General features: G+C 41.1%; 1 protein-coding gene across 3 annotated transcripts in view; it reads right to left on the bottom strand.

The window, feature by feature from the left end:
* RALGAPA2 (Ral GTPase activating protein catalytic subunit alpha 2) overlaps window positions 1–19,965 on the bottom strand; it is a 377,942-nt gene that overhangs the window by 306,765 nt on the left and 51,212 nt on the right. For all 3 annotated transcript variants that reach the window (XM_074989296.1, XM_074989298.1, XM_074989297.1), the window contains 4 exons: window positions 17,459–17,516; window positions 5,242–5,285; window positions 4,021–4,198; window positions 1,454–1,569 (listed from right to left, as the gene is read on the bottom strand). In XM_074989296.1, the coding sequence (XP_074845397.1) occupies window positions 1,454–1,569; window positions 4,021–4,198; window positions 5,242–5,285; window positions 17,459–17,516 (396 nt within the window). The remainder of the gene's footprint in view (window positions 1–1,453; window positions 1,570–4,020; window positions 4,199–5,241; window positions 5,286–17,458; window positions 17,517–19,965) is intronic.

The raw sequence follows: 19,965 nt of genomic DNA, 5'->3' as shown, positions 1-19,965 counted from the left end.
GGGTTAGGTCAGCATAGCTACAGAACTTGGGGTGTGGATTTTTCACACCCTAAAGCACCATACCTATGCAGGCTTAATATTAAGTGTTGTAAATCAGGCCTAAAACAGATGTGAACTGTTCCTATTATGAGACAGCAAGCTATGACCAAGCAACAGAAAGAAGAGTGTAGTGAGAGGTGATTCGCCTCTGAAGAGCAACCTGCTTCTCTCTTCACAGCAAACTCTGCCTTCCTCCATCACAACTCCTCCTGAGGACATCACATGCCCTAGGAAAACATCTAGCTGAGGTGACTAATTAAAAGGGAGGTCCATCCATATGTAAAATAGATTCCAGATTAAGAAGTTTCTACTTTTTTTACAAAATGCTTGAAAATCATTGTCACAATCAGTTGCAAATCATACTGTAGCACCTACCTAGCTGCAGTAAACAAAATGGTCATAGCCATGGATGTGACAGAATTAACAGCCACTGTAATTTCTAAGCTTTGCTAAAATCTTAGGTTATATGAGCTCTTGTAAAGTTTGCACTAGCATGCTGAAACATCTGTGTAGACAATGCTTTAATGTTATGGCTCAGGCTAGAGCTCAGGCTCTGAAGTCCTACCCCTGGCTTCAGAGCTCAAGCTGCAATGATTACACAACTATTTTTAGAATGTTAACATGGGGCAGTGGATGCAGGCTGAGCAACTCACTCCTTGATGCAGTGCATGTATATCCTTGGAGACTAGCAGTAAAAGAGAGTATGGCATGAAGTCCTGTGGAGAACATTAATTCAGAGGTGTGGGTTACTATAATGCATTTCATATACTACTTGGCTTATCTTGATTTAACAGGATTACCTTCCTCAAAAAGTTACACAAAGAATAAATTGTTAGAATTCTTTACAATTTTTAACATAACCAGCAGCAACGAGAGGAAGAGTTATGAGTGAATCGTTTGACTGGAATGGGTCAACCACCTCTTATCGTACTACTCGTGGCAATACTGATGGCTGAGACACGTATTATTCTATTAACAGCTTTTGAAATACGTGCACAGTTCACCTATTGTACGAAAATTCAAAATTAATTAAGCTTTGCAATTAGCTTCTTGATGTCACATGCTGGAGCATAATGACTAGGGACGTGTGTGAAACTGTTTACCTTGTGAGACACCTTCTTTAGAGATATAAGCAAAAGCTTTTTAAAAAAAATTATATAAAAACCATCACCACTTAGTTGTTGTCCTTACTTGAGATAAAAATAGCCAAATTCAATGTAAAAACCACAAGAAAAAGTTTGTCTTCTTTTCTTTTATTAAAAAAACAAAAAACAAAACAAAAAAACCACAAGTATCTGAAGGCAATAAACTCCACCTAAAAAAAAACTGTACTAGTAGAAACAAGGAAAACAGACTCCTATCACAGGTATATTCCCCCACATATTAAAGAGTTTACAACATATTTTTTTCGCACCTGGATTACCATATACTTTAACAATATCTGAAGAAAATAGCAGTTTTGGTCCTCAGCAACCTTTTCACCAGAGACAGCAGGCAAAAGTGGGGTTATCTCTTCAGGACAAATCTTTGCTAAAATATAGAGAAAGGTTTGAAAAAAGATGAAAACTAACATAGTGGTAAAAATAAATTGCATTTGTGATGCATTCATGTTCTATAAAACATTAGAATTAAATATAGCTACTGATTGCACAAAACCATGTTTCATTAGTCAGTTAGATCAATCTGGTATCTATCCAAGCCCCAAAATGCATAGCTAGAAAAAGCATCTGCCCTAGCTTCCCAACCCCGCAAAACCAATTTTTTTTTTTTTTTTGGACTGAGACTTGTTTATCAAGAATCTTTTGTTTAGAGAGAATCCTGGAAAGAAACTGAATACCACACGTTCTGTTATTTACACTGATTTTTAATTCAAATCTGTTTTTAAAACCTATCTGAATTTGCCACTGAATAATGAAAATTTCCCCTGGAGTGCCACAGGATCCAGGGACTTTACTCGAGAACCTAAGAATCCTTGACAACACAAGACATATTAGCACTTTATAGAGAACAACTGACAAAAGAATACAATGGAAGGGATTAACTCATGAAGGTTGCATCTGAATGTTCAGATCCATGAGGAGGATGTATATAGAAATCCTGATATCCAACTGAAGTTTCTAATTTATCAGTTACCACCACCACTAAACTTTCCCAGAAAGTAGTATTCCCACACAAGTTCCTCCCTTTTACATTTTCATTCTGCTGTTCCTCCTCCCTCAGTCTCACTGGTCCTTCTTGCCTTTACACTTTTCCCTTTAACCTACACCTGTTTGACTCTGCCTGCAGGCAAGACCTTTGCAAAGAGATGAGTCCTGCATTTACACTCAGACAGTTAGGATCAACTTAGTTGTCCTTAAATAAAAACTCTAATTTGCTGCCCTGTTTGGTCTTGCTTCACATAGTCATAGCTGGAATGATTTAGTTTGGGTGGATCCCACTTTAAACAAGGGGCTGGGCTAGGTGACCGCCTGAGGTCCCTTCCAGCCCTGGAATTCTATGATTCTATGTCCGCTTGAATCAATCTGTGAGAAGCTTAAGGGATGTTGCAAAAGTAATCTGTTTTTCTGGGCTTTATCTCAGTGAGAGAACTCGGCTAGATGGCTAAGACTCTTTGTACTGTATTGCCTTCTTAACTGGTACTTTTTAAATGTTCAAAACAAAAAGCAGTCAAGTAGCACTTTAAAGACTAGCAAAATAGTTTATTGGGTGAGCTTTCGTGGGACAGACCCACTTCTTCAGACCATAGCCAGACCGGTCTGAAGTGGGTCTGTCCCACGAAAGCTCACCCAATAAACTATTTTGCTAGTCTTTAAAGTGCTACTTGACTGCTTTTTGTTTTGATAGTGTATAGACTAGCACGGCTTCCTCTCTGTTACTTTTTAAATGTTGTACACATATTTAGATGCCTGTGATTGGCACCTTGTAGACACAAAGAAATTAGCCACGTGTACCAGAACTCTAATTGCCCTCTTTTCACATGAACGGTTGAGGACACAGAGAAAAAGAGGGGTAGAGCTTCTTACTATACCAGACATCAGAGCTTCCAGTCCTTTACTCCCCCACAATCTCTCTTTAGAGGATATCTTCCCCTAATCTTAGGTTTCATTTGATCGGGGAACTTGACTTCCCACTACTAAACAGGTACCTGCACTGGACACCTGCCAAGTTGCAACAACATCAACATCTGCAACCTCATCTACCTACCAGGTCCCCAATGGCTGCTGATAGAGGGAGCAGAAAAAACCGTACTACCTAGCCAGAAAAATGCCTTCATGGATACAAAAAGAGATTTGTCTGATGTCCACACCATGACCTAAAAACTCAATACTCTAGATGTTGAATGACATCCTCATCAAGGCCAAGGACTCACAAGCCCTCCCTCCAATGGACGAGAAACCCATAGGCAACCACTGCATCCTTCAAGCCAAACGTATAAGGAGACTGAATGCCCACAACAAGAAAGGAAGGATGAGCAATCCTTAAAGAGCCCCAAGGATTTTCTCTTCACTGCTAACACAAAGCCTCCCCACTGCTGAGGGGATGAAGTGTAGGTGGTCATGGTGACCTCAAATATGAGATTCATGATGGCAATATGTGAAGCAGAATTTTCTACTTACAGGTATCTAGAAAGTTAACTATATAATATTTAAGTTCTTTTTAATTTTATACTGAACAGTGACCAGGAAGAAGTAATAAATCAATGCAAAAAGAAGATCTGGTGATTTCTTTTCTATATGTTTAACACTACGTCACAGAAAAATGCACTGCACTTTGATACTACAAGATTAGATGGATACAGTGCTCTAGAAATATTGAGAGATTAATAACCTCATTATGACATGTCTCTGGTTCACAGATTTACAGAAATGAGTAGTGTGACCTATTAGATATTTATCCTTATTGGAAACATCTGTAATTGTATGAATTGGTGATCAGAGAAGCATATATATTCAGTAATTCAATTCTGATAATTTTACTTACCATCAGGCAAATTAGAAGGAGGGCTAATGAGCGTATCCAGTGTACAAGGACCTCTTGATGACATGATCACTGGAAAACCAGGCACTAGGCATGCAAAAATTAACACTTGTTCCTCTGTGGAATTTGTCTGAAGTGCTTGAAGCCAAAGAAGAAATAGACGGATTCCTTCACATCTAATCTAAAAGAAAAAGAAAGCAGAAAGTGAGACTGATAAAACAGGAAAATGCAGGAAAAATTCTTAACATTTAAAGATAAACACTTTTACAAAAATATGAAGATAAGCACTTTCACTCTTATCACCCTCCAGCCCTCCAATCATTTTAAGAGGCAAAATTGATCAAATAAACCACGCATTGGATATGCTGGAGGCATATTCAGGGACACTGCTGCATTCAGCCAATTCCTGGCCAATCCAAGAGTCCCTAGATAGCCAACTTTACCATGATAAGTTAGAGTAGCTTTACAGCTGTTCCTCCTTGAACAGGGGAACAAGCATCACTGGTAGCTTCAGGAAGTAAGATCTGCAATCATCTCCTCCTCTGCACCTTGTAGTCCTGTCCCGAAACAGCCCAAGAATCAGAACCTGAAAACTGACTGTCTGAGGCAGTGTAGCAGGTGTATTTCCTGAACACAAAAAATGCCAATACTTTATGCCACACCAAGCACTGGCAGAATTTTGCAATTGATTTCAGTGAGACCAGGACTTCACTCCCACACTCCCGTTATTGCCCAGAAAACCTGTTCATAAGCTGATTCCTGTGCAACATATCATGATTGTTTTTATATCCCAAGGGTAAAGAGTGCTCAAAAAGCCTTTGGAAAAAAAGCAAATAAACTAATAAGGACGAATTTTATTTTTGGTTCCCTAATTAGAAAAAGGAACAATGGATTAAAAATAAAACAACAAAGATGAGCATTTGCATTTAAACTTATAGTTTAATATCCCAAATTTCAGGCTGAGGAGATTTAAAAGCAAGATATTAATCTGCAGAAATGTATCTTTACCACAGATGGTTTTATCAAAGATTCATTAGAATGACAGGAAGTCTGTTTATATAGATATTACAATGATAAAAAAGTGTCTATAATTTATTATTAAATGTGAATATTTATTATGTAGGAATTCTGGCAATTACAACAAATTAGGAATCATTTATAAACCTCCAGAGCAACAATGGAATTAAAAGTAGTTAGAAACACTAATGCAATCTAAGGAAATACCTTAATACAGTTTCCAGTATGTAAAAGCTTCTTCAAAACTGACCCTGAAATTTAAAAAATGAAATAGAAAAATAAATTGATAAACTAATAAACCTATCTGCTTTTGTCGAAAGAAGCATTTTTCCTACAACAGACCATTTTAATATTACTAAACAATATTACTATTGCAATGTACTTATTTAAACAATATTTGTGGAAAATTAGCAATGTTATAGCTAACATATCTATTGAACAGCAAGATGCAATTTATCTTTGAAATCTACTGTTTTACTCAGATGCCTCTCTCATTTTAAAATTATTACTAATGGACAACTGGTTACTTTGATGCATGCAATTTATAACTCTTTTTTTTCCCCCCCAACTACTGTACTAACATTTCATGCCCTAACTTCACATTATGGCATACTGAATGGAAAACTGATCATAAGGGTTTTGACATATGGAGAAGAAAGAAGCAAGGGAATAGGAAAATAACTAATAATGACAAAAATCTGCGAGAAAAAAACATATATATTAGGAAGCCTGCAGATATAATGAACAATTAAGAAAAAAGACTAAAAACTCTGTATGAATCAAAATTAGACAACTTTGCAAATGGTAGTCAACTAACAAAGTTATTTAACAAACACCAGAGTAAATCTGAAACTGCTGATTTGCTGAACTCTCAAGAATTTCATTTCTGTAATGATATAACAATCATGGTTTATTAGTAAATGCATTACTTCTACATGGTACTCTCTGTATGCTACTAAACATTTAACCATTTTGCGACACACAAGTCAACCTCCTACCCTAACACATTAGCTTTTTTACTGTGTTGGTGCACATGCACAAACTTCAACATGAAGCCTCTGGGGGTTCCCAGTCCTAGCAAGCAGAAGTTTGTGAGCAATAGATGAGATATTGCACTGATCTGTACAAAGCACAGTTGGACCCGAGTGTCTCAGAAGGACTGATTCTGCTCTACTCTGCGCTGGTTAGGCCTCAGCTGGAGTATTGTGTCCAGTTCTGGGCACTGCACTTCAAAAAAGATGTGGAGAAACTAGAGAGGGTCCAGAAAAGAGCGACAAGAATGATTAAAGGTCTAAAGAATGTGACCTATGAAAAAAGGTTGAAAAAATTGGGCTTGTTTAGTTTGGAAGAGAGAAGATTGAGGGGAGACATGATAGCGGTTTTCAGGTATCTAAAAGGGAGTCATAAGGAGGAAGGAGAAAACTTGTTCTTCTTGGCCTCTGAGGATAGAACAAGAGGCAACGGGCTTAAACTGCAGCAAGGGAGGTTTAGGTTGGACATTAGGAAAAAGTTCCTAACTGTCAGGGCGGTCAAACAGTGGAATAAATTGCCAAGGGAGGTTGTGGAATCTCCATTGCTGGAGATATTTAAGAACAGGTTAGACAGACATCTAATCAGGGATGGTTTAGATAGTACTTGGTCCTGCCATTGGGGCAGGGGGCTGGACTTGATGGCCTCTCAAGGTCCCTTCCAGTCCTAGTGTTCTATGATTCTATGATTGAAGAACTGAAAGAGATATTACCACCGAGCATTGAGAGTGAGACCAATATTTCAACGGAGAAAGTAGAAAGAGCAGTGGAACGATTAAAGAACAACAAGATCACAGGAGAGATGATCAAATATGGTATAGAAAGTCTGATTCAGGAAATATACCACCTATGTAATATAACATGGAAATAAGGGAAGGCACTGAAGAAATGGACAAGATCCATGCTAATGACAATACACAAGAAAGGAAGTGCATTGGATTGCAAGAACTAGAGAACAATTGCCCAAACAAGTCAGATAGGCAAGGCGCTGATGATGATGCTGACGGAGACACTGAGACTGCAGATAAAAGAACATCTAGTGGACGAGCAAGGGGGATTCAGGAAAGCAAGAAATACCATACAGCAGATATTGGCACTAAGATTGGTAGCAGGGAAAGCCTGACCAAAGAACAAGAACATCTACAATGCTTGGTCAATTTTCAGAAGGCATTTGACAGTATAAATTAGAAAGTGATTTGGGCAGTGTTGGAGTCATACCGAGCACATAGCAGACTGATACAGTTATTGAAGGATATCAATGACAATACAGCAGCAGTGCAAACGTGTGGAGAGTTGGGAAGTTAGTTTGGAAAGAGTAGAGGTATGTGACAAGGAGATCTGATATCACCAAGTATCTTCATCATGCACCTAGCAAGAGCGATGGACAAGACCAAGGAAGAAGTAGAAGAGATTATCTGTGCGCAGGATGAGAATCAACACCTTGAGGTCTGCAGATGAAACAGTTATCATTGAAGAAGATGAAAAGAAACTGGTGAGAATGGTGCAGGCGCTAAAACGAGGAAGGGAAGTGGTATGGACTGATTATGAACATTGATACAACAAAAACAATGGTATTTGGGGATAAGGAAATAAGAAGGAAGATCAGCGTAGATGGGATTGAACTAGAGAACACAGAGAAGTTCGCATATCTGGGAAGCAACATTATATATAATCTAGACTGGGAGAAGGAAATAGCAAGAAGAATACCAAAAGCAAGAGTGGGTTTGAAGGCAATGGATAAGACCTAGAAAAGCAACACAATTAGCTTAGGAACAAAGCTGAGCACCTTGAGAACATGTGCATTCAGCAGCACGTTGTACAGATCTGAGACATGGATGATGATAAAAGATCCAAAAAGAAGGATATTGGCATTTGAGAGGAGTTGTTAGAGAAAAGACCCTCAGAACAGGATGGACGCAGAAAGTCAGCAACGAGGAATTATATAGAAAAAGATACAGTCAAAAGAGAACCTACTGCAGAAGGTTATACAGTGCAAGTTACAGCCACTCCAGCATACCTGCAGAATGAATGACAAACGAAAAATCAAGACCCTGGTATTCAGCATAATGGACAGTTGGAATAGGAGAGGGAGACCCCACAGAGAATGGTCAGATGATATAGTAGATTGGTGCGGATCTAGTCTACAGAAACTAAGCCACTCCACACTGGACAGGGAAAGATAGAAGCAAATAGTGAGGGAGGCATCAGACACCAATGGGCGCTGAGCCCATGGCTGTTGTTGATGATGACGCACATGCACATTGAGTAACTTTTTGTCAAAGCAAAAAATTTGCATGTGCACATACTATTTGTACATACAAATTTGCATGCATATATAAATATGCTATTAAGTTTACTCAGCCATTAATAGAGAATAGCTAAAAATTTCTCAAATTATGACTTTTCGATTGAAATCAGAACAATATAATATTTACGCAATGTCTGAGCAAACCCCAATTTATGATGATCAAATTTACAGGAAATTGCAACACAGTAGTTCAAGCAGATGTCTCCTTTTATTTTGGAAGGTGTTAACTGGAAATCTGGAAACTTGACAACCCCTTTCCTTGACCTCTCATTTCCACCCATTATTTCTGCTGCCACCACAAATTCTTTGCTCAGCTAGAAAACATACTGGTCAATTAAGCAGCAAAATCAGTGTTGAAATCCCAAATAAAGAAGAGTGTTTTTAAAAAAAAAATGTCCTGTATTCAATAAATCTTCTGATCGTGTTTTATTGCTATTGAGAACAATAGTTATTGTCACAGTAGTAATGTCTATTATAGTCAAATTAATTTACAGGGACACCATAATTAAAATATGTATTTTAAAGATTACTCTAGATTATTAAACAAGTTATATTATTAAAACTTTGAAAATTTAGTTTCCTTTCCAGTACATATGGTCTCTCTCAGTCTCTAATTCTTCCAGGTCAATGAACTAACAAGTCATTTTTGCTTTCTGGTTCTCATACATTAGCAAAAGCCACAGTTGTTTTGGCTTACAAATACTGCAGTTTAGAGCCTGAACTACCCAAGACAAGCATGTCCCTTCAAGTTGATAGGAAAAAGGGAATTTCAGAGTTGGCCCGTGTAACTGAGCCACGGGTGAGCGAACTGCACCACTTTCTAAATGCTGCAGCCAGAGGCATGCTCACGAAGCAATGAATATTCATTTCAGCACTTCATTAGTACTCTTCAATTTTGCCATTAGCATGGCCATTTCAAAGTTTTCTGTAAGTGTAGACATAGCCAAAAATTAGAAAATGCCTGAAGTAAGTTTGCCTATGATATCTTGATTTGTCTCCTTTGTGAATGGGTGCAACTAGTTGTTTTTTTTGGGGGGAGGCATGTAAGATTTGATTTTGGGTGCCCTCCCCACACACTGCTCACCTCTTGTGCACTACAGCTTACCTAATGTTAATTATTTACCCCATTTTCTCTGTGTATTAAAGAGCGATGAAATAAGTTTGTGTAGTTTTAGCTGTGCCTAGTATTTCAACCCCACAAATGACGATCCAGAGCAACCTGGCTTCCAGCGTACTTGAGTGATATCCCAAGTACAGTAGTAGGACTTGGTTTGATGTGCAATTCAGTAGGTATCAATGGTATGAATAAAAGCCTGAAGCTGAATTCATTGCTCATCTTTACTAAATACAGATTGTCTCTGTTCCCTTACATCTCACTTCAGACATGGCTTATGCCATACTTTTGCTTCTGTTTTCTTATTGCACACACAGAGCTCATGCTAAGAAATGAAACCTGTGAGCTAGGTCAGGCATTTCTAATTTCACTGTAGTGCCACAAACTTAGCATTCACTTTACTATGTAGACATTTACTCCTCTCCTGTTCATTACACATTGATAGCTGAATTCTTGAGATGCACAATGCTTTAACAATCTCACTTTAGTCCTCCAAAGCGCTCTGAGATCTGGATTTGTAATACCAGTGGGACTCTTATCATGCATTGTTACAGTACGTATTTGTGTAAAACTAGACATACAACTCCACGGAAACATATCTTACATGCTTAGTACTTGGTTCTTGTATTCCCACCCACCCCCGTAGCTTGGGAGAGCTGGGAGCTGCCCCAGAGCAGCTGCCACATGATTCCTGGCTCCTTGCAGCTTGGGGAAGCTAAGAGGAGCGCCAGAGTGGCTGCCGCCCAGCTCCCAACTCCCCATGAATCAGGGTAGCCAGGAGGAGCAGCAGCGCAGCTGCTGTCTCCTTTCTGGCTTCCCACAAGCTTGAGGGAAGCCGGGAGCTGCGCCAGCAGGACAGCAGCACTGTTCCCAGTGCCCCGAGGCATGCAGCAGCTGGGGAGGTGTCCCACAGGGCGGTAGCCCAGTTCCTGGCATGGGGCAGCCATGAAGCTGCACTTTCCTGGCAGCCACAGACAGGGAGCCATGCAGAACCGCGTGTCCTGTATTTGGCCTAAGGAGATATGGTCACTGTAAGGCAGTTTTTCCCAACCTATGAGTCATGATTACATTTCAAGAGATTTGCCGTCTGGGCTAGGCAGATCCACAGGTGACTATTAAGAAGCCATCCACACTCCTGAAGTGGTTCTCAACTTCTTAATTGGATTAACAGCTGTCAGGCAGAACGAAGCCGTAGAAATGTAGCACTTTAAAGACTAACAAAATGATGTATTCGGTGATGAGCTTTCATGGGACAGACCCACTTCGTCAGAGAGTTAGGCCTATCAATTACATTGAGAACCATTCCAGTTGCAGGGCAGAGAAGTGCATACCTGAGGAGCAGCGCCCAGCTCAGGTAAGGTGGGGGCCTGACTTTGAGGTTGGGAAGGAGAGTAGAGCTGATCAGCTCCCTGGATTCTGGCCTCTGCAGGAGGTGAGGTCCCCACAGGCCCCATCAGGGTTCCTGCAGCTGGTGCTGCTGTCCAGGGCTCTGCACCCCATCCAGCTTTCAGCCATGGGAATCCCTGTGCCTCCCCTAGCTCCCTCCAGCCTGAGCGACTCCTAGCCTCTGAGTGTGACTCCCCTAACTCCTGACAGACACCCTTAGCCCCCTTCAGCCCGAGTGACTCCCAGCCGCTGAGTGTGACTTCGCTAGCCCCTTGCAGCCCCAGAGTGTGACGCCCTGACCCCTGAGTGAGACACCTTTTGCCCCCTTCAGCCTGAGTGACTCCTAGCCTCTGAGTGCGACTCCTCTAACACCCCACTAGACCCCTCCAGCCGCTAAGTGTGACTCCCCCAACCCCCTCTAGCCCGAGTGTGACTCCCCTAGCCCCTGATTTTGGGGGTTAAGCCAGGGAAGCAGTTTGGGGACAAGTGTCTTTCCACCATCACAACTTTGACTGACTATAGTAAATGTAGTGTTATTATTTTATTCATATATTTTCCCTTTTCTATGAAATAATTATTATGAATATATAAACATGAGGGGCACACTTTCATATTCTTGACTCAGGCCCAAAATTAGCTAGTTATGGCTCGGCTCGGCTCTCCCCTCTCTTCCCCTCAACCCTTTTGGAATTGCCTTGGGTCACCAACTCTTCCTGAATTGTCAGAATGGGTCCCCATCTGGAAAAGGCTGGGAACTGCTGCCATAGGGGAAGGGAATGGGGCATGCCTTGTCCCCAGGCTAAGTTCCAAACAGAGGACTAATAGAATTAATCTACAGCTATCAAGAACTATTTACAGGCACTTAACAAAACAAAAAACTATTTACAAATGAAAAACAAGGGAGAGTTATGCTAAGACTAAAAAGCCTAAACTGAGCGTGCAGTTCTAAGCACTGTCACTGCAGCAAGAAGGAACTGAAGAGGGAGGGGGCCAGAGACTCTCTATTTAGTATGACGTGTGCACGTCACTCCAGAGCAGCGGTTCCCAAACTTTTCAGCATCACGTCCCCCTTTTGATTTTTGGGAAACCCTCACGCCTTCCCACCTCTTCTTTACCCTCATTCAACCCCCCTTTCCACAAATAACTCAATTTGTAATTTAAAGTAAACAAAAACTCTTGATATAAAAATGTGATTTAAAATTAAAAATAAGCACAAATACTTCTTCTTGGCCCAAAAATTTAATAAAAATGTAATTTAACAGCAGAAACAAATTAATTTAATGTGAAAGATGGTGCTACATTTTCTTCATAAGTTGGGAAATCCTAAGAGACTGACAATGGACCATCCAAGCTAATGGCACAGGCCCCACCTCATAGAAGCCTGCTGCAGCCCAAGCTAGCCAGCCGCCCAAGCTCCTGCCAGGTGCCTGCTCATCCAACCCCATGCTGCCGGGGCCACCCACCTGAGAAGCCCAAGCCTCCACGTTACCAAGCCCAGCTACCCAACCCCCTACACTGCTGGGGGTCTGCAGCCTGCCCGCCAGCTGCCTGAACCACCCGTCAGCTGCCTGAACCACCCGCCAGCCGCCTGAACCACCCGCCAGCCACAGGCCAGACACCCACCCAAGTCCCCACACTGCCAGGCCCAGACACTCACCCACCTGCTGTGGGCCGGCCAGCCATCCAAGCCACAGGCCAGCTGCCCTAGCCACCTCACTGAGCCCCTGTGCTCCCAGGACCAGCTGTCCTAACCACCTGTCTGAGCCCCCCATGCTACAGGGGCCAGCCACCTGACCACCAGCCACAGGCCAGACGTCCAAGCCGCCTGCCATCTGCCCTAGCCACCTGCCTGAGCCTGCGCTGCTTGGGCCAGCCACCCAAGCCCCCACAGTCCCAGGGCCAGCTGCCCTAGCCACCCACCTGAGCCCATGCTGCTGGGGCCAGCCACTCAAGCCCCCACACTCCCACAGCCAGCTGTCCAAGTCACCTGCCTGAGCCCTGGCACCGCCAGCTGCCTGAGCTGCCCTCCCCAACCCCGCCCCTCCCTCAAAGCCAGCCCCGCCAGCCCCCTATCTAACACCATCCTCCCTTGCCAACCCACACTCACTCACCTTTGCAGGAGGCAGCTAGGTCCACGTGAGCCTTCGCCGTCTACCTGCTTTTTATAGTGGCTGTGCCAGGTTGCCCATATAAAATGGCAGGGGCTGAGAGCTGGAAGCAAGGGCTGGTTCCCTCTTGTGGTGGGGGGTTGGGGGGAGCTGGGTCACCTCGTGCCACCCCTGGAATTTCTTCACGCCCCCAGTATGGGAAACCATACTCCAGAGGGTGCACAGGCCAGCTCCCCTACAGGTACAGCTGTGGGAAAAACCTTCCAACACCAGTGCCTGTAGTGAGCACACGCCCCCACGTTGAATGGACATGAGGAATCACTCAAAAGGAATGAATAATTCTGTATGCAGAACAGGGTTTGAATGGCATGTGTTAAAGACCCAGGTCTGCACAATCAATGAGGAAGATAAAAAGCAATATTGAATAACTAATTTATGTATTCACTGAATGAGGCCAGGGTCCAATCGAAAACATTTTATGTGCTCATGTATTAAAGACCACCATAATACATAAGCACAAAGGAGCTGAATTACGATTTTACAGGCCACCTTACTGCTAGCATTTCCTAACTGAGTGTTAGGCTGTGCAATCTTTATATTTAAAAAAAAACCCACTGAAACATTATTTCCTTAATCAATAAAAACCTTAAAACTTCATCATGTGGGGCCATATTGACTCTCCCCTGCCCTCCTTGGGTTCATCAGCAAGGTTCAGTTGTTTAGAAGCACTGCATGGATTTCCACCACTTGAGCTAGCAAAATAACTGGAAGAAGAAATAGGTGGTTATCCCCAGTGTTGCTCCGGGATTAGAGGGAACGAGAGACACTTTGTCAGTGCATTTCACAGCTGCCTGATGACCACAGAGGAATGCTCACATAGGGTTCGGTGTCATTCTAGGCTATGTAGGGGAATGTTCTCAAGTGGTTAATAGACTCTTCTGCTGTGACCCCAACCTGTTTGTGTCTGTTCCCTTCTGTATTCATCTACTCCACCCCTACTCCTTACTAAATTCCCCTTATCATATAGCTACTCCAAACCCAACCCAGCTCCAGTCCCTTCAATGCAATCTCTCCTCCCCCTCTTCCTGGCCCCTCCCTTACTCCCCCCTCCACATCTTCCTTCATCCTCCCTTTCCATTCCTGCTCAGCTCTCTCAATCCATAAAAAATGCATATGTCACACAACTTATACCACATCATGGCTAGCTTGAAAAAAACAGGTATGGCACTCTGATGTCATGAGTGCTATAGCCTATTTGTTGATCCTGCTTTAGGCAGGGGGCTGGACTTGATGACCTCCTGAGGTCCCTTCCAGCCCTTGGATTCTATGATTTTTGTAGTTTTCACGCACAATTTGTTTTAAGAACTTGATGTTGTTCAAGAGTTACAGATTTTTTTAAACCTGCTCATCATAGGGACATGAAGTTTCAAAACAATGGCAAATTCATTCCCACACTTCTTAGTTTATGCATGCTGAAAAGTACAACTTATTTTTACATTTATAATATATGGAGCTATATCTATCTCACAGAGCTGGAAGGGACCTTCAGAGGTCATTGAGTCCAGTCCCCTGCACTCACAGCAGGACCTATCACCATCCCTGATGGATTTTTTTGTTTTCAAATGTATTTGCCCCAGATCCCTAAATAGCCCCCTTAAGGAATGAACTCACAATCCTGGGTTTAGCAGGCCAATACTCAAGCCACTGAGCTATCCCTCCCCTCTTCAAGTACTGGTTAAAAGAAAATAGACAAACCTTCCATATAAACTACACATACTACAGCCAGAATCTACAAAGCATAGATTTAAGTTCTCTATATTTTGGTCATCCTAATCTAGCACTCAGTTTGTCTGAAAACCACCTCCCAAGTGTGTCACGTTGTGAGCTATTTTTGCGGTGTAATAATTAGGTCACATACACTGTACTGCTTTTCATTCAAGAATTGGAAAAGAACTCAGTAAAAGAATTCTTAAGGATTGTTCCCATTTTACAGATGGCAAAACAGACACAGAGAAGTTAATAAATCTGCCCAAAACCTCCAAAAGTCAGCAATGGAATCAGGAATAGAACTTATTTTCTAACTATCATTTTCCTTCTTTTATAACTAAAATAACTAAAATCTACTAAATACACATGCAAATGACATAAGCAGTATAATTCACTGTCTATTATGCCCAGTATTTGCACCATTTGGGAAAAAAATACTTGGGAATAAAAGCTACAATTGTTTAATAAATCTTTTGGCAAAAGAAGAAACTAGCCAGAAAACCACCGCCCCCCCCCAAACAAAAAAAATCAGGGAACAGTCACACAGCTGAACAGTTTGGTGATTACTCTTGCAGGAATTAAAAAAAAAGGAACTGAGGTCTGTAGCTGAATGAAGCCTTTAAGGCCTGAAGATTCAAAAATTCTTACCTTTGGGGCTGACACAAAAGTTCTTCCTATGCACTCTTCTACTATTAAATGATTCTGTGTTTCATAGGGCATGATGATGAAGTGAATTTCCATCAGGAGGGATCAGCAGGGCAATTTATGTAAGAGGACAGCAGCTCCACTGGAACTTTTAGAATTTTTGAGAATTTCACTGAAAATGGCACTACTAGCCAGCTTATATTTGTACCAATAGGAAAGTTAATAATGGCGAACTACCACATTTTACACATGCATTTTAATACTATTGTGACAGTCATGGTTCAGGCACCACAAGGGGAGAACAGAAGGATCAAGCCCCAAAGTTGAACCAGTTGACTGTATAAAATGTTACTACACGATACAAATTATGTTGAATAAGGCCTTTTACAAATCATGTAATGTTCTGAACTTAATGTTTATTTGACATACATATACTGATTGTGATTATTAAGTTATGTATTCATGAACATAGCAAACTGTGCTCCCAGTTTGTGGCGCTGTCAGGTTGATGAGGGGTGCCTTCCTCACCAGAAGAGCCTAACTCCAACACTTACGATTGTACCACCCAGGAAGAGACAAACGGCAGTCCACTGAAATTAACAGGAAACCACTGAGGCTTTCTAACTATCAGTACTAAGAAAGAATTCCCCCCACTCTAAGCAAGCACGAGTCATCAAACCAGGAGAAGGAAAAAAGGGGAAGGGAGAAGACTTTTTAAATAGAGGTATGAAATTGCTATTTTCATCCAGAAATTGAAGAACAGTTATTGATGGGTGATATCATTGAAGCACTAGATTCAGTAAGCTGGGGTGGGTGGGGGAGGAGAAGGGAGAAGAATAATTGGGGAAGCTATTCAGAGGCTATGGGTAACTTGTGTAAGAAAAGCGATGTTATCTAATTTGATTTACGTTTGTCTTTCTGTTTATTTGCTGTGTAACTTGTATGTTTGCTATTCCATACTATTTTATCTTTGAAACTGTGATTTTTTTATTATATGGGCTTTGAGTTTATTTTTACCAAAACCTGGTTTCTAATGTGGCAACTGTATGGAGTGCATGTATCAGAGTAAGCTGGTGTCTGGGAGAGGCCAGGAGAGATGATTTAATACCTTTGGTGGCAACAAAGCAGAGGAGAAAAGTCCTAGTGGCTAGTACTTAAGAACAGAAGGTGGATGGATCTGGGGGTTGGATGGTACACTGCAAAGAATAATGAGGCTGGTGAAACCTAAGATGAGACCTTGTGCTTATAGGCAAACTAATGGTGTCAGGGATCTAAATCAAAGCTGCACAGCATAAAGGCACCGAAGGTTACAGAGCAGATGCATTCGGTAAATCCTTTATTAGTTTGAGTAATCCTCAAAACATCACAGAGCATCGTGGTTACAGGAATTGCACTCAAAAGCAGAAAACTCAGCTTCTCACTCCAAACATTTGAAAAACAGACCCTACCCTAGCAGACTGACAAGCGAGGTGGCAAAGTACACAATTAGACCGCGTCCACACAGGCAGCTTCTGTTGACAAAACGTGCCAAGCATCTACACAGTTAAAGTGCTCTGTCGAGAGTTTGTTGACAAAACTCAGCTGTTCTGCCAGCAGCATTATACCTGTCCCTGATCAGGTATAATGCCTGTCAACAGTGTTTTGTCAACAGAGTGCCCATGTAGACACTGCTGTCAACAGAGAGGGCTTCTGGCTCCCTGGGAAGCCCTGTTTGTAGAGCTTCTGGTCAGCCATTCTGTCGAGAGAGGGCAGGGCAGTCTGGCTGCCCCCTGTCGACAGAGCAGCTTGCTCTTTTGATCTGCTTTTGTGTGTAGACACTATTTGTCGACAGACGTGCTGCCAAGCTTTCTCTGTCAATAGTGACCTCTGTCAACAGAAGCTGCCCATTAGATGTGGCCTTATAGCTTGTTTTCTTCCCTTTCCTTTGGGTTAAAGGAAATAAAACAAAAGTAGAAAATAAGCCAATTAAAATTCATGCATGATTAAGCTGAATATTGGGAGGGGGAATTGGTATGAAAACATAATTTTAAGCTTCTACTAAAATATGATTTTAAAATGTATTTCTTACCTATACTGTGGAAATGCCATCGATAAAATATCCTCTCAGGTAGCAGTTGTAATATTTTCTGCAGGAAAAAAAAACTGAACAGTTAACTTGTCCATAATAAGTTAGGTCATTCAGAGAATCTTGTGCAATAGATGTCTCTCTCCAAGCTAAATCTGAATTAAACAAAAACCAGACATCTACAGTAACAAGGATTACTGTCACAGCAACGAAGGGTCCTGTGGCACCTTATAGACTAACAGAAAAGTTCTGAGCATGAGCTTTCGTGAGCACAGACTCACTGTCCACGCTCTTTTCATAAATTAAATTTATAGTATATATCATGGTCACTAACCACAATTGTACTTACATTTTTAAAAGTATCACCATCAAGGAGCTTTTAAAAAAAAAAATCTTGTTTTTAAAAAGGATCCAATCCCTAATATTTCAGAGCACGAACCAACCTCTAACTGAAGGAGTTGGAAGAAACTTATCCTATGGATGGGGCTTTCAAAATTGTACATTTTAGGGTATTTATATGTTCTTCTGAAGCATCAGATATTCAATTCTGTCAGACAGGATACTGGCCACATCTGAGCAAATCTCACATCCTGTGGATTACAAGGGTAATATTCCCACCAAATATCGTTGGCAGATCCATGAGCTTAAGCAGCTCCAGGGGAATGGTCATGAGTACTCTTACAGAGAGCTGATTTACCTGCAATTTCATCTGCTGACTGGAACTGACCAGAATCACATGAAGTTACATTAACTACTCCACAGCAGATGAATTTGGTAAAGCACTCATGTGGAATACTACACAGTGGTCTTCCTCCGTAGTTCTGGGATGACTAGGATGGATGAAAAGCAAGCCAAGGAAGAGAAAAGGTCTTGACCACAACCCCTAGCTTCCATATGGTCCCAGTAAATCAAAGCAGTTAAGCACATACTTAAGTACTTCGCTGAACTGGGGCACATAATCTTGGTTGGAGAAACAGTTGGGGCCATCAAATTTAACTATTTGCCAACCCAGTGAATTATAATGCTAACAAAGCAATTTGTGCAAATCACCAAAAAATTTTATTCTTTTTACATTTGGTAAAAAAAGCTTTTACCTGACTTCAGTTTAGTGCAGGCCAATGTGGCTAACTTACAATTAAATGTCTTTTATATGAAAGAGAATTATAGGCTGTTAACCAACAGAACAGTTACTCTGAGAAGCAAGGGCTAACTTGCTACTGCTGAGGATATAAAAGGATCCAATTAATGAAAAATCCATATTTGTTTTGTTTTTCTGAAAACTTTTCAGTTGCTGCACAATTGATTTAAAGAGAATAAGTTTCCAAAAGGGAAATTAGTTTTAACACAAATTTTAAACGTTAAATAAATCAACTCTAGAAGAAATTCACAATATATTTTAAACCACCACATAAAACAATAGGAATATACTTGCAAAAACGTAAAGCACCACCAGGTGTGAAGAAAAATTCCATGCAGGATGTAAAAATGAGTGACAAATAAGGTAAGTAACTGTGACCAACTTGTTGATCTTTAAAGATAACACTTAATTCTTTTTAAAAGTCTTTATCTGCTTGGCTGCGTTGCCTTAATATTTAAGTTATTTCTTCATATAAGACCAAGAAGTGAGCCATTATTGCCATCTTGCAACGATGTGCTCAAAAATAGATTAGGACAAAATAAAGCTATTGGAAAACAATGTGTTTCAGAAAAATATATAGTACTCCAATGACAGTCTCTGAAAATGGAAGTTTCTTCAAAGCAAAACATGATAGTTATGGCAGATTCATAGACATTGAGAACTAGACCTCAGGTCACATCAGTTTTCTACAGTACACAAAGTTGTCCTCCACAACAGCAGCACAGGAGTTGTCCCACATGCTGTATTAAAAATCTTACAGTTAACTCAAAGCAGAAATTAAGTCTTGTATAACCTTTTGTGTTCCTCATTGTACTTTGCTTCATCACAATCCCCACAAGTTCTTCCATAGGCTTTCTCCTAGGCTTACCTTGGCAGCAGTGGGTAACAAGAATTATCCTGAAAGTCACATGGCCAGATGTCTAGCTCTCTGTCTATGGGCTAGATAAATGTGCTTGGAATGGAAAGAACTGACTGGCTAAAAATGAGGTTATGATTAAAAATATGGGGATTTACCTGTTAAAGACCATGTTTCTGCCAGATTGCAGGATATATAAAGATATAAAAATTACCCATCTAAATATTAAAATACGAGCATCAGAGGGGTAGCTGTGTTAGTCTGTACCGACAAAACAAGTCCTGTAGCACCTTATAGACTAACAGACTTATTGGAGCATAAGTTTTTGTGGGCAAAGACACACTTTGTCAGATGCAACATTATTAAAATACTAGGAGCTCTGCGTCCTTCAGCACTACCTTTGACAATAATCACCTAATCTCATTTCTTTCTAAAGTTGTCAGCTTTTCTTTTTGACGTTTCATTCTAAGTTTTACAGTACTACGTGTACCAAATATGAAGAATAAAAATTGTGCT

This window comes from Carettochelys insculpta, chromosome 3 (genome assembly GCF_033958435.1).
Source record: "Carettochelys insculpta isolate YL-2023 chromosome 3, ASM3395843v1, whole genome shotgun sequence".
In the NCBI taxonomy this organism is placed as follows: domain Eukaryota; kingdom Metazoa; phylum Chordata; order Testudines; family Carettochelyidae; genus Carettochelys; species Carettochelys insculpta.
Note: the sequence above shows the minus strand (reverse complement) of the source record. Positions and strands in the feature narration are given on the sequence as shown.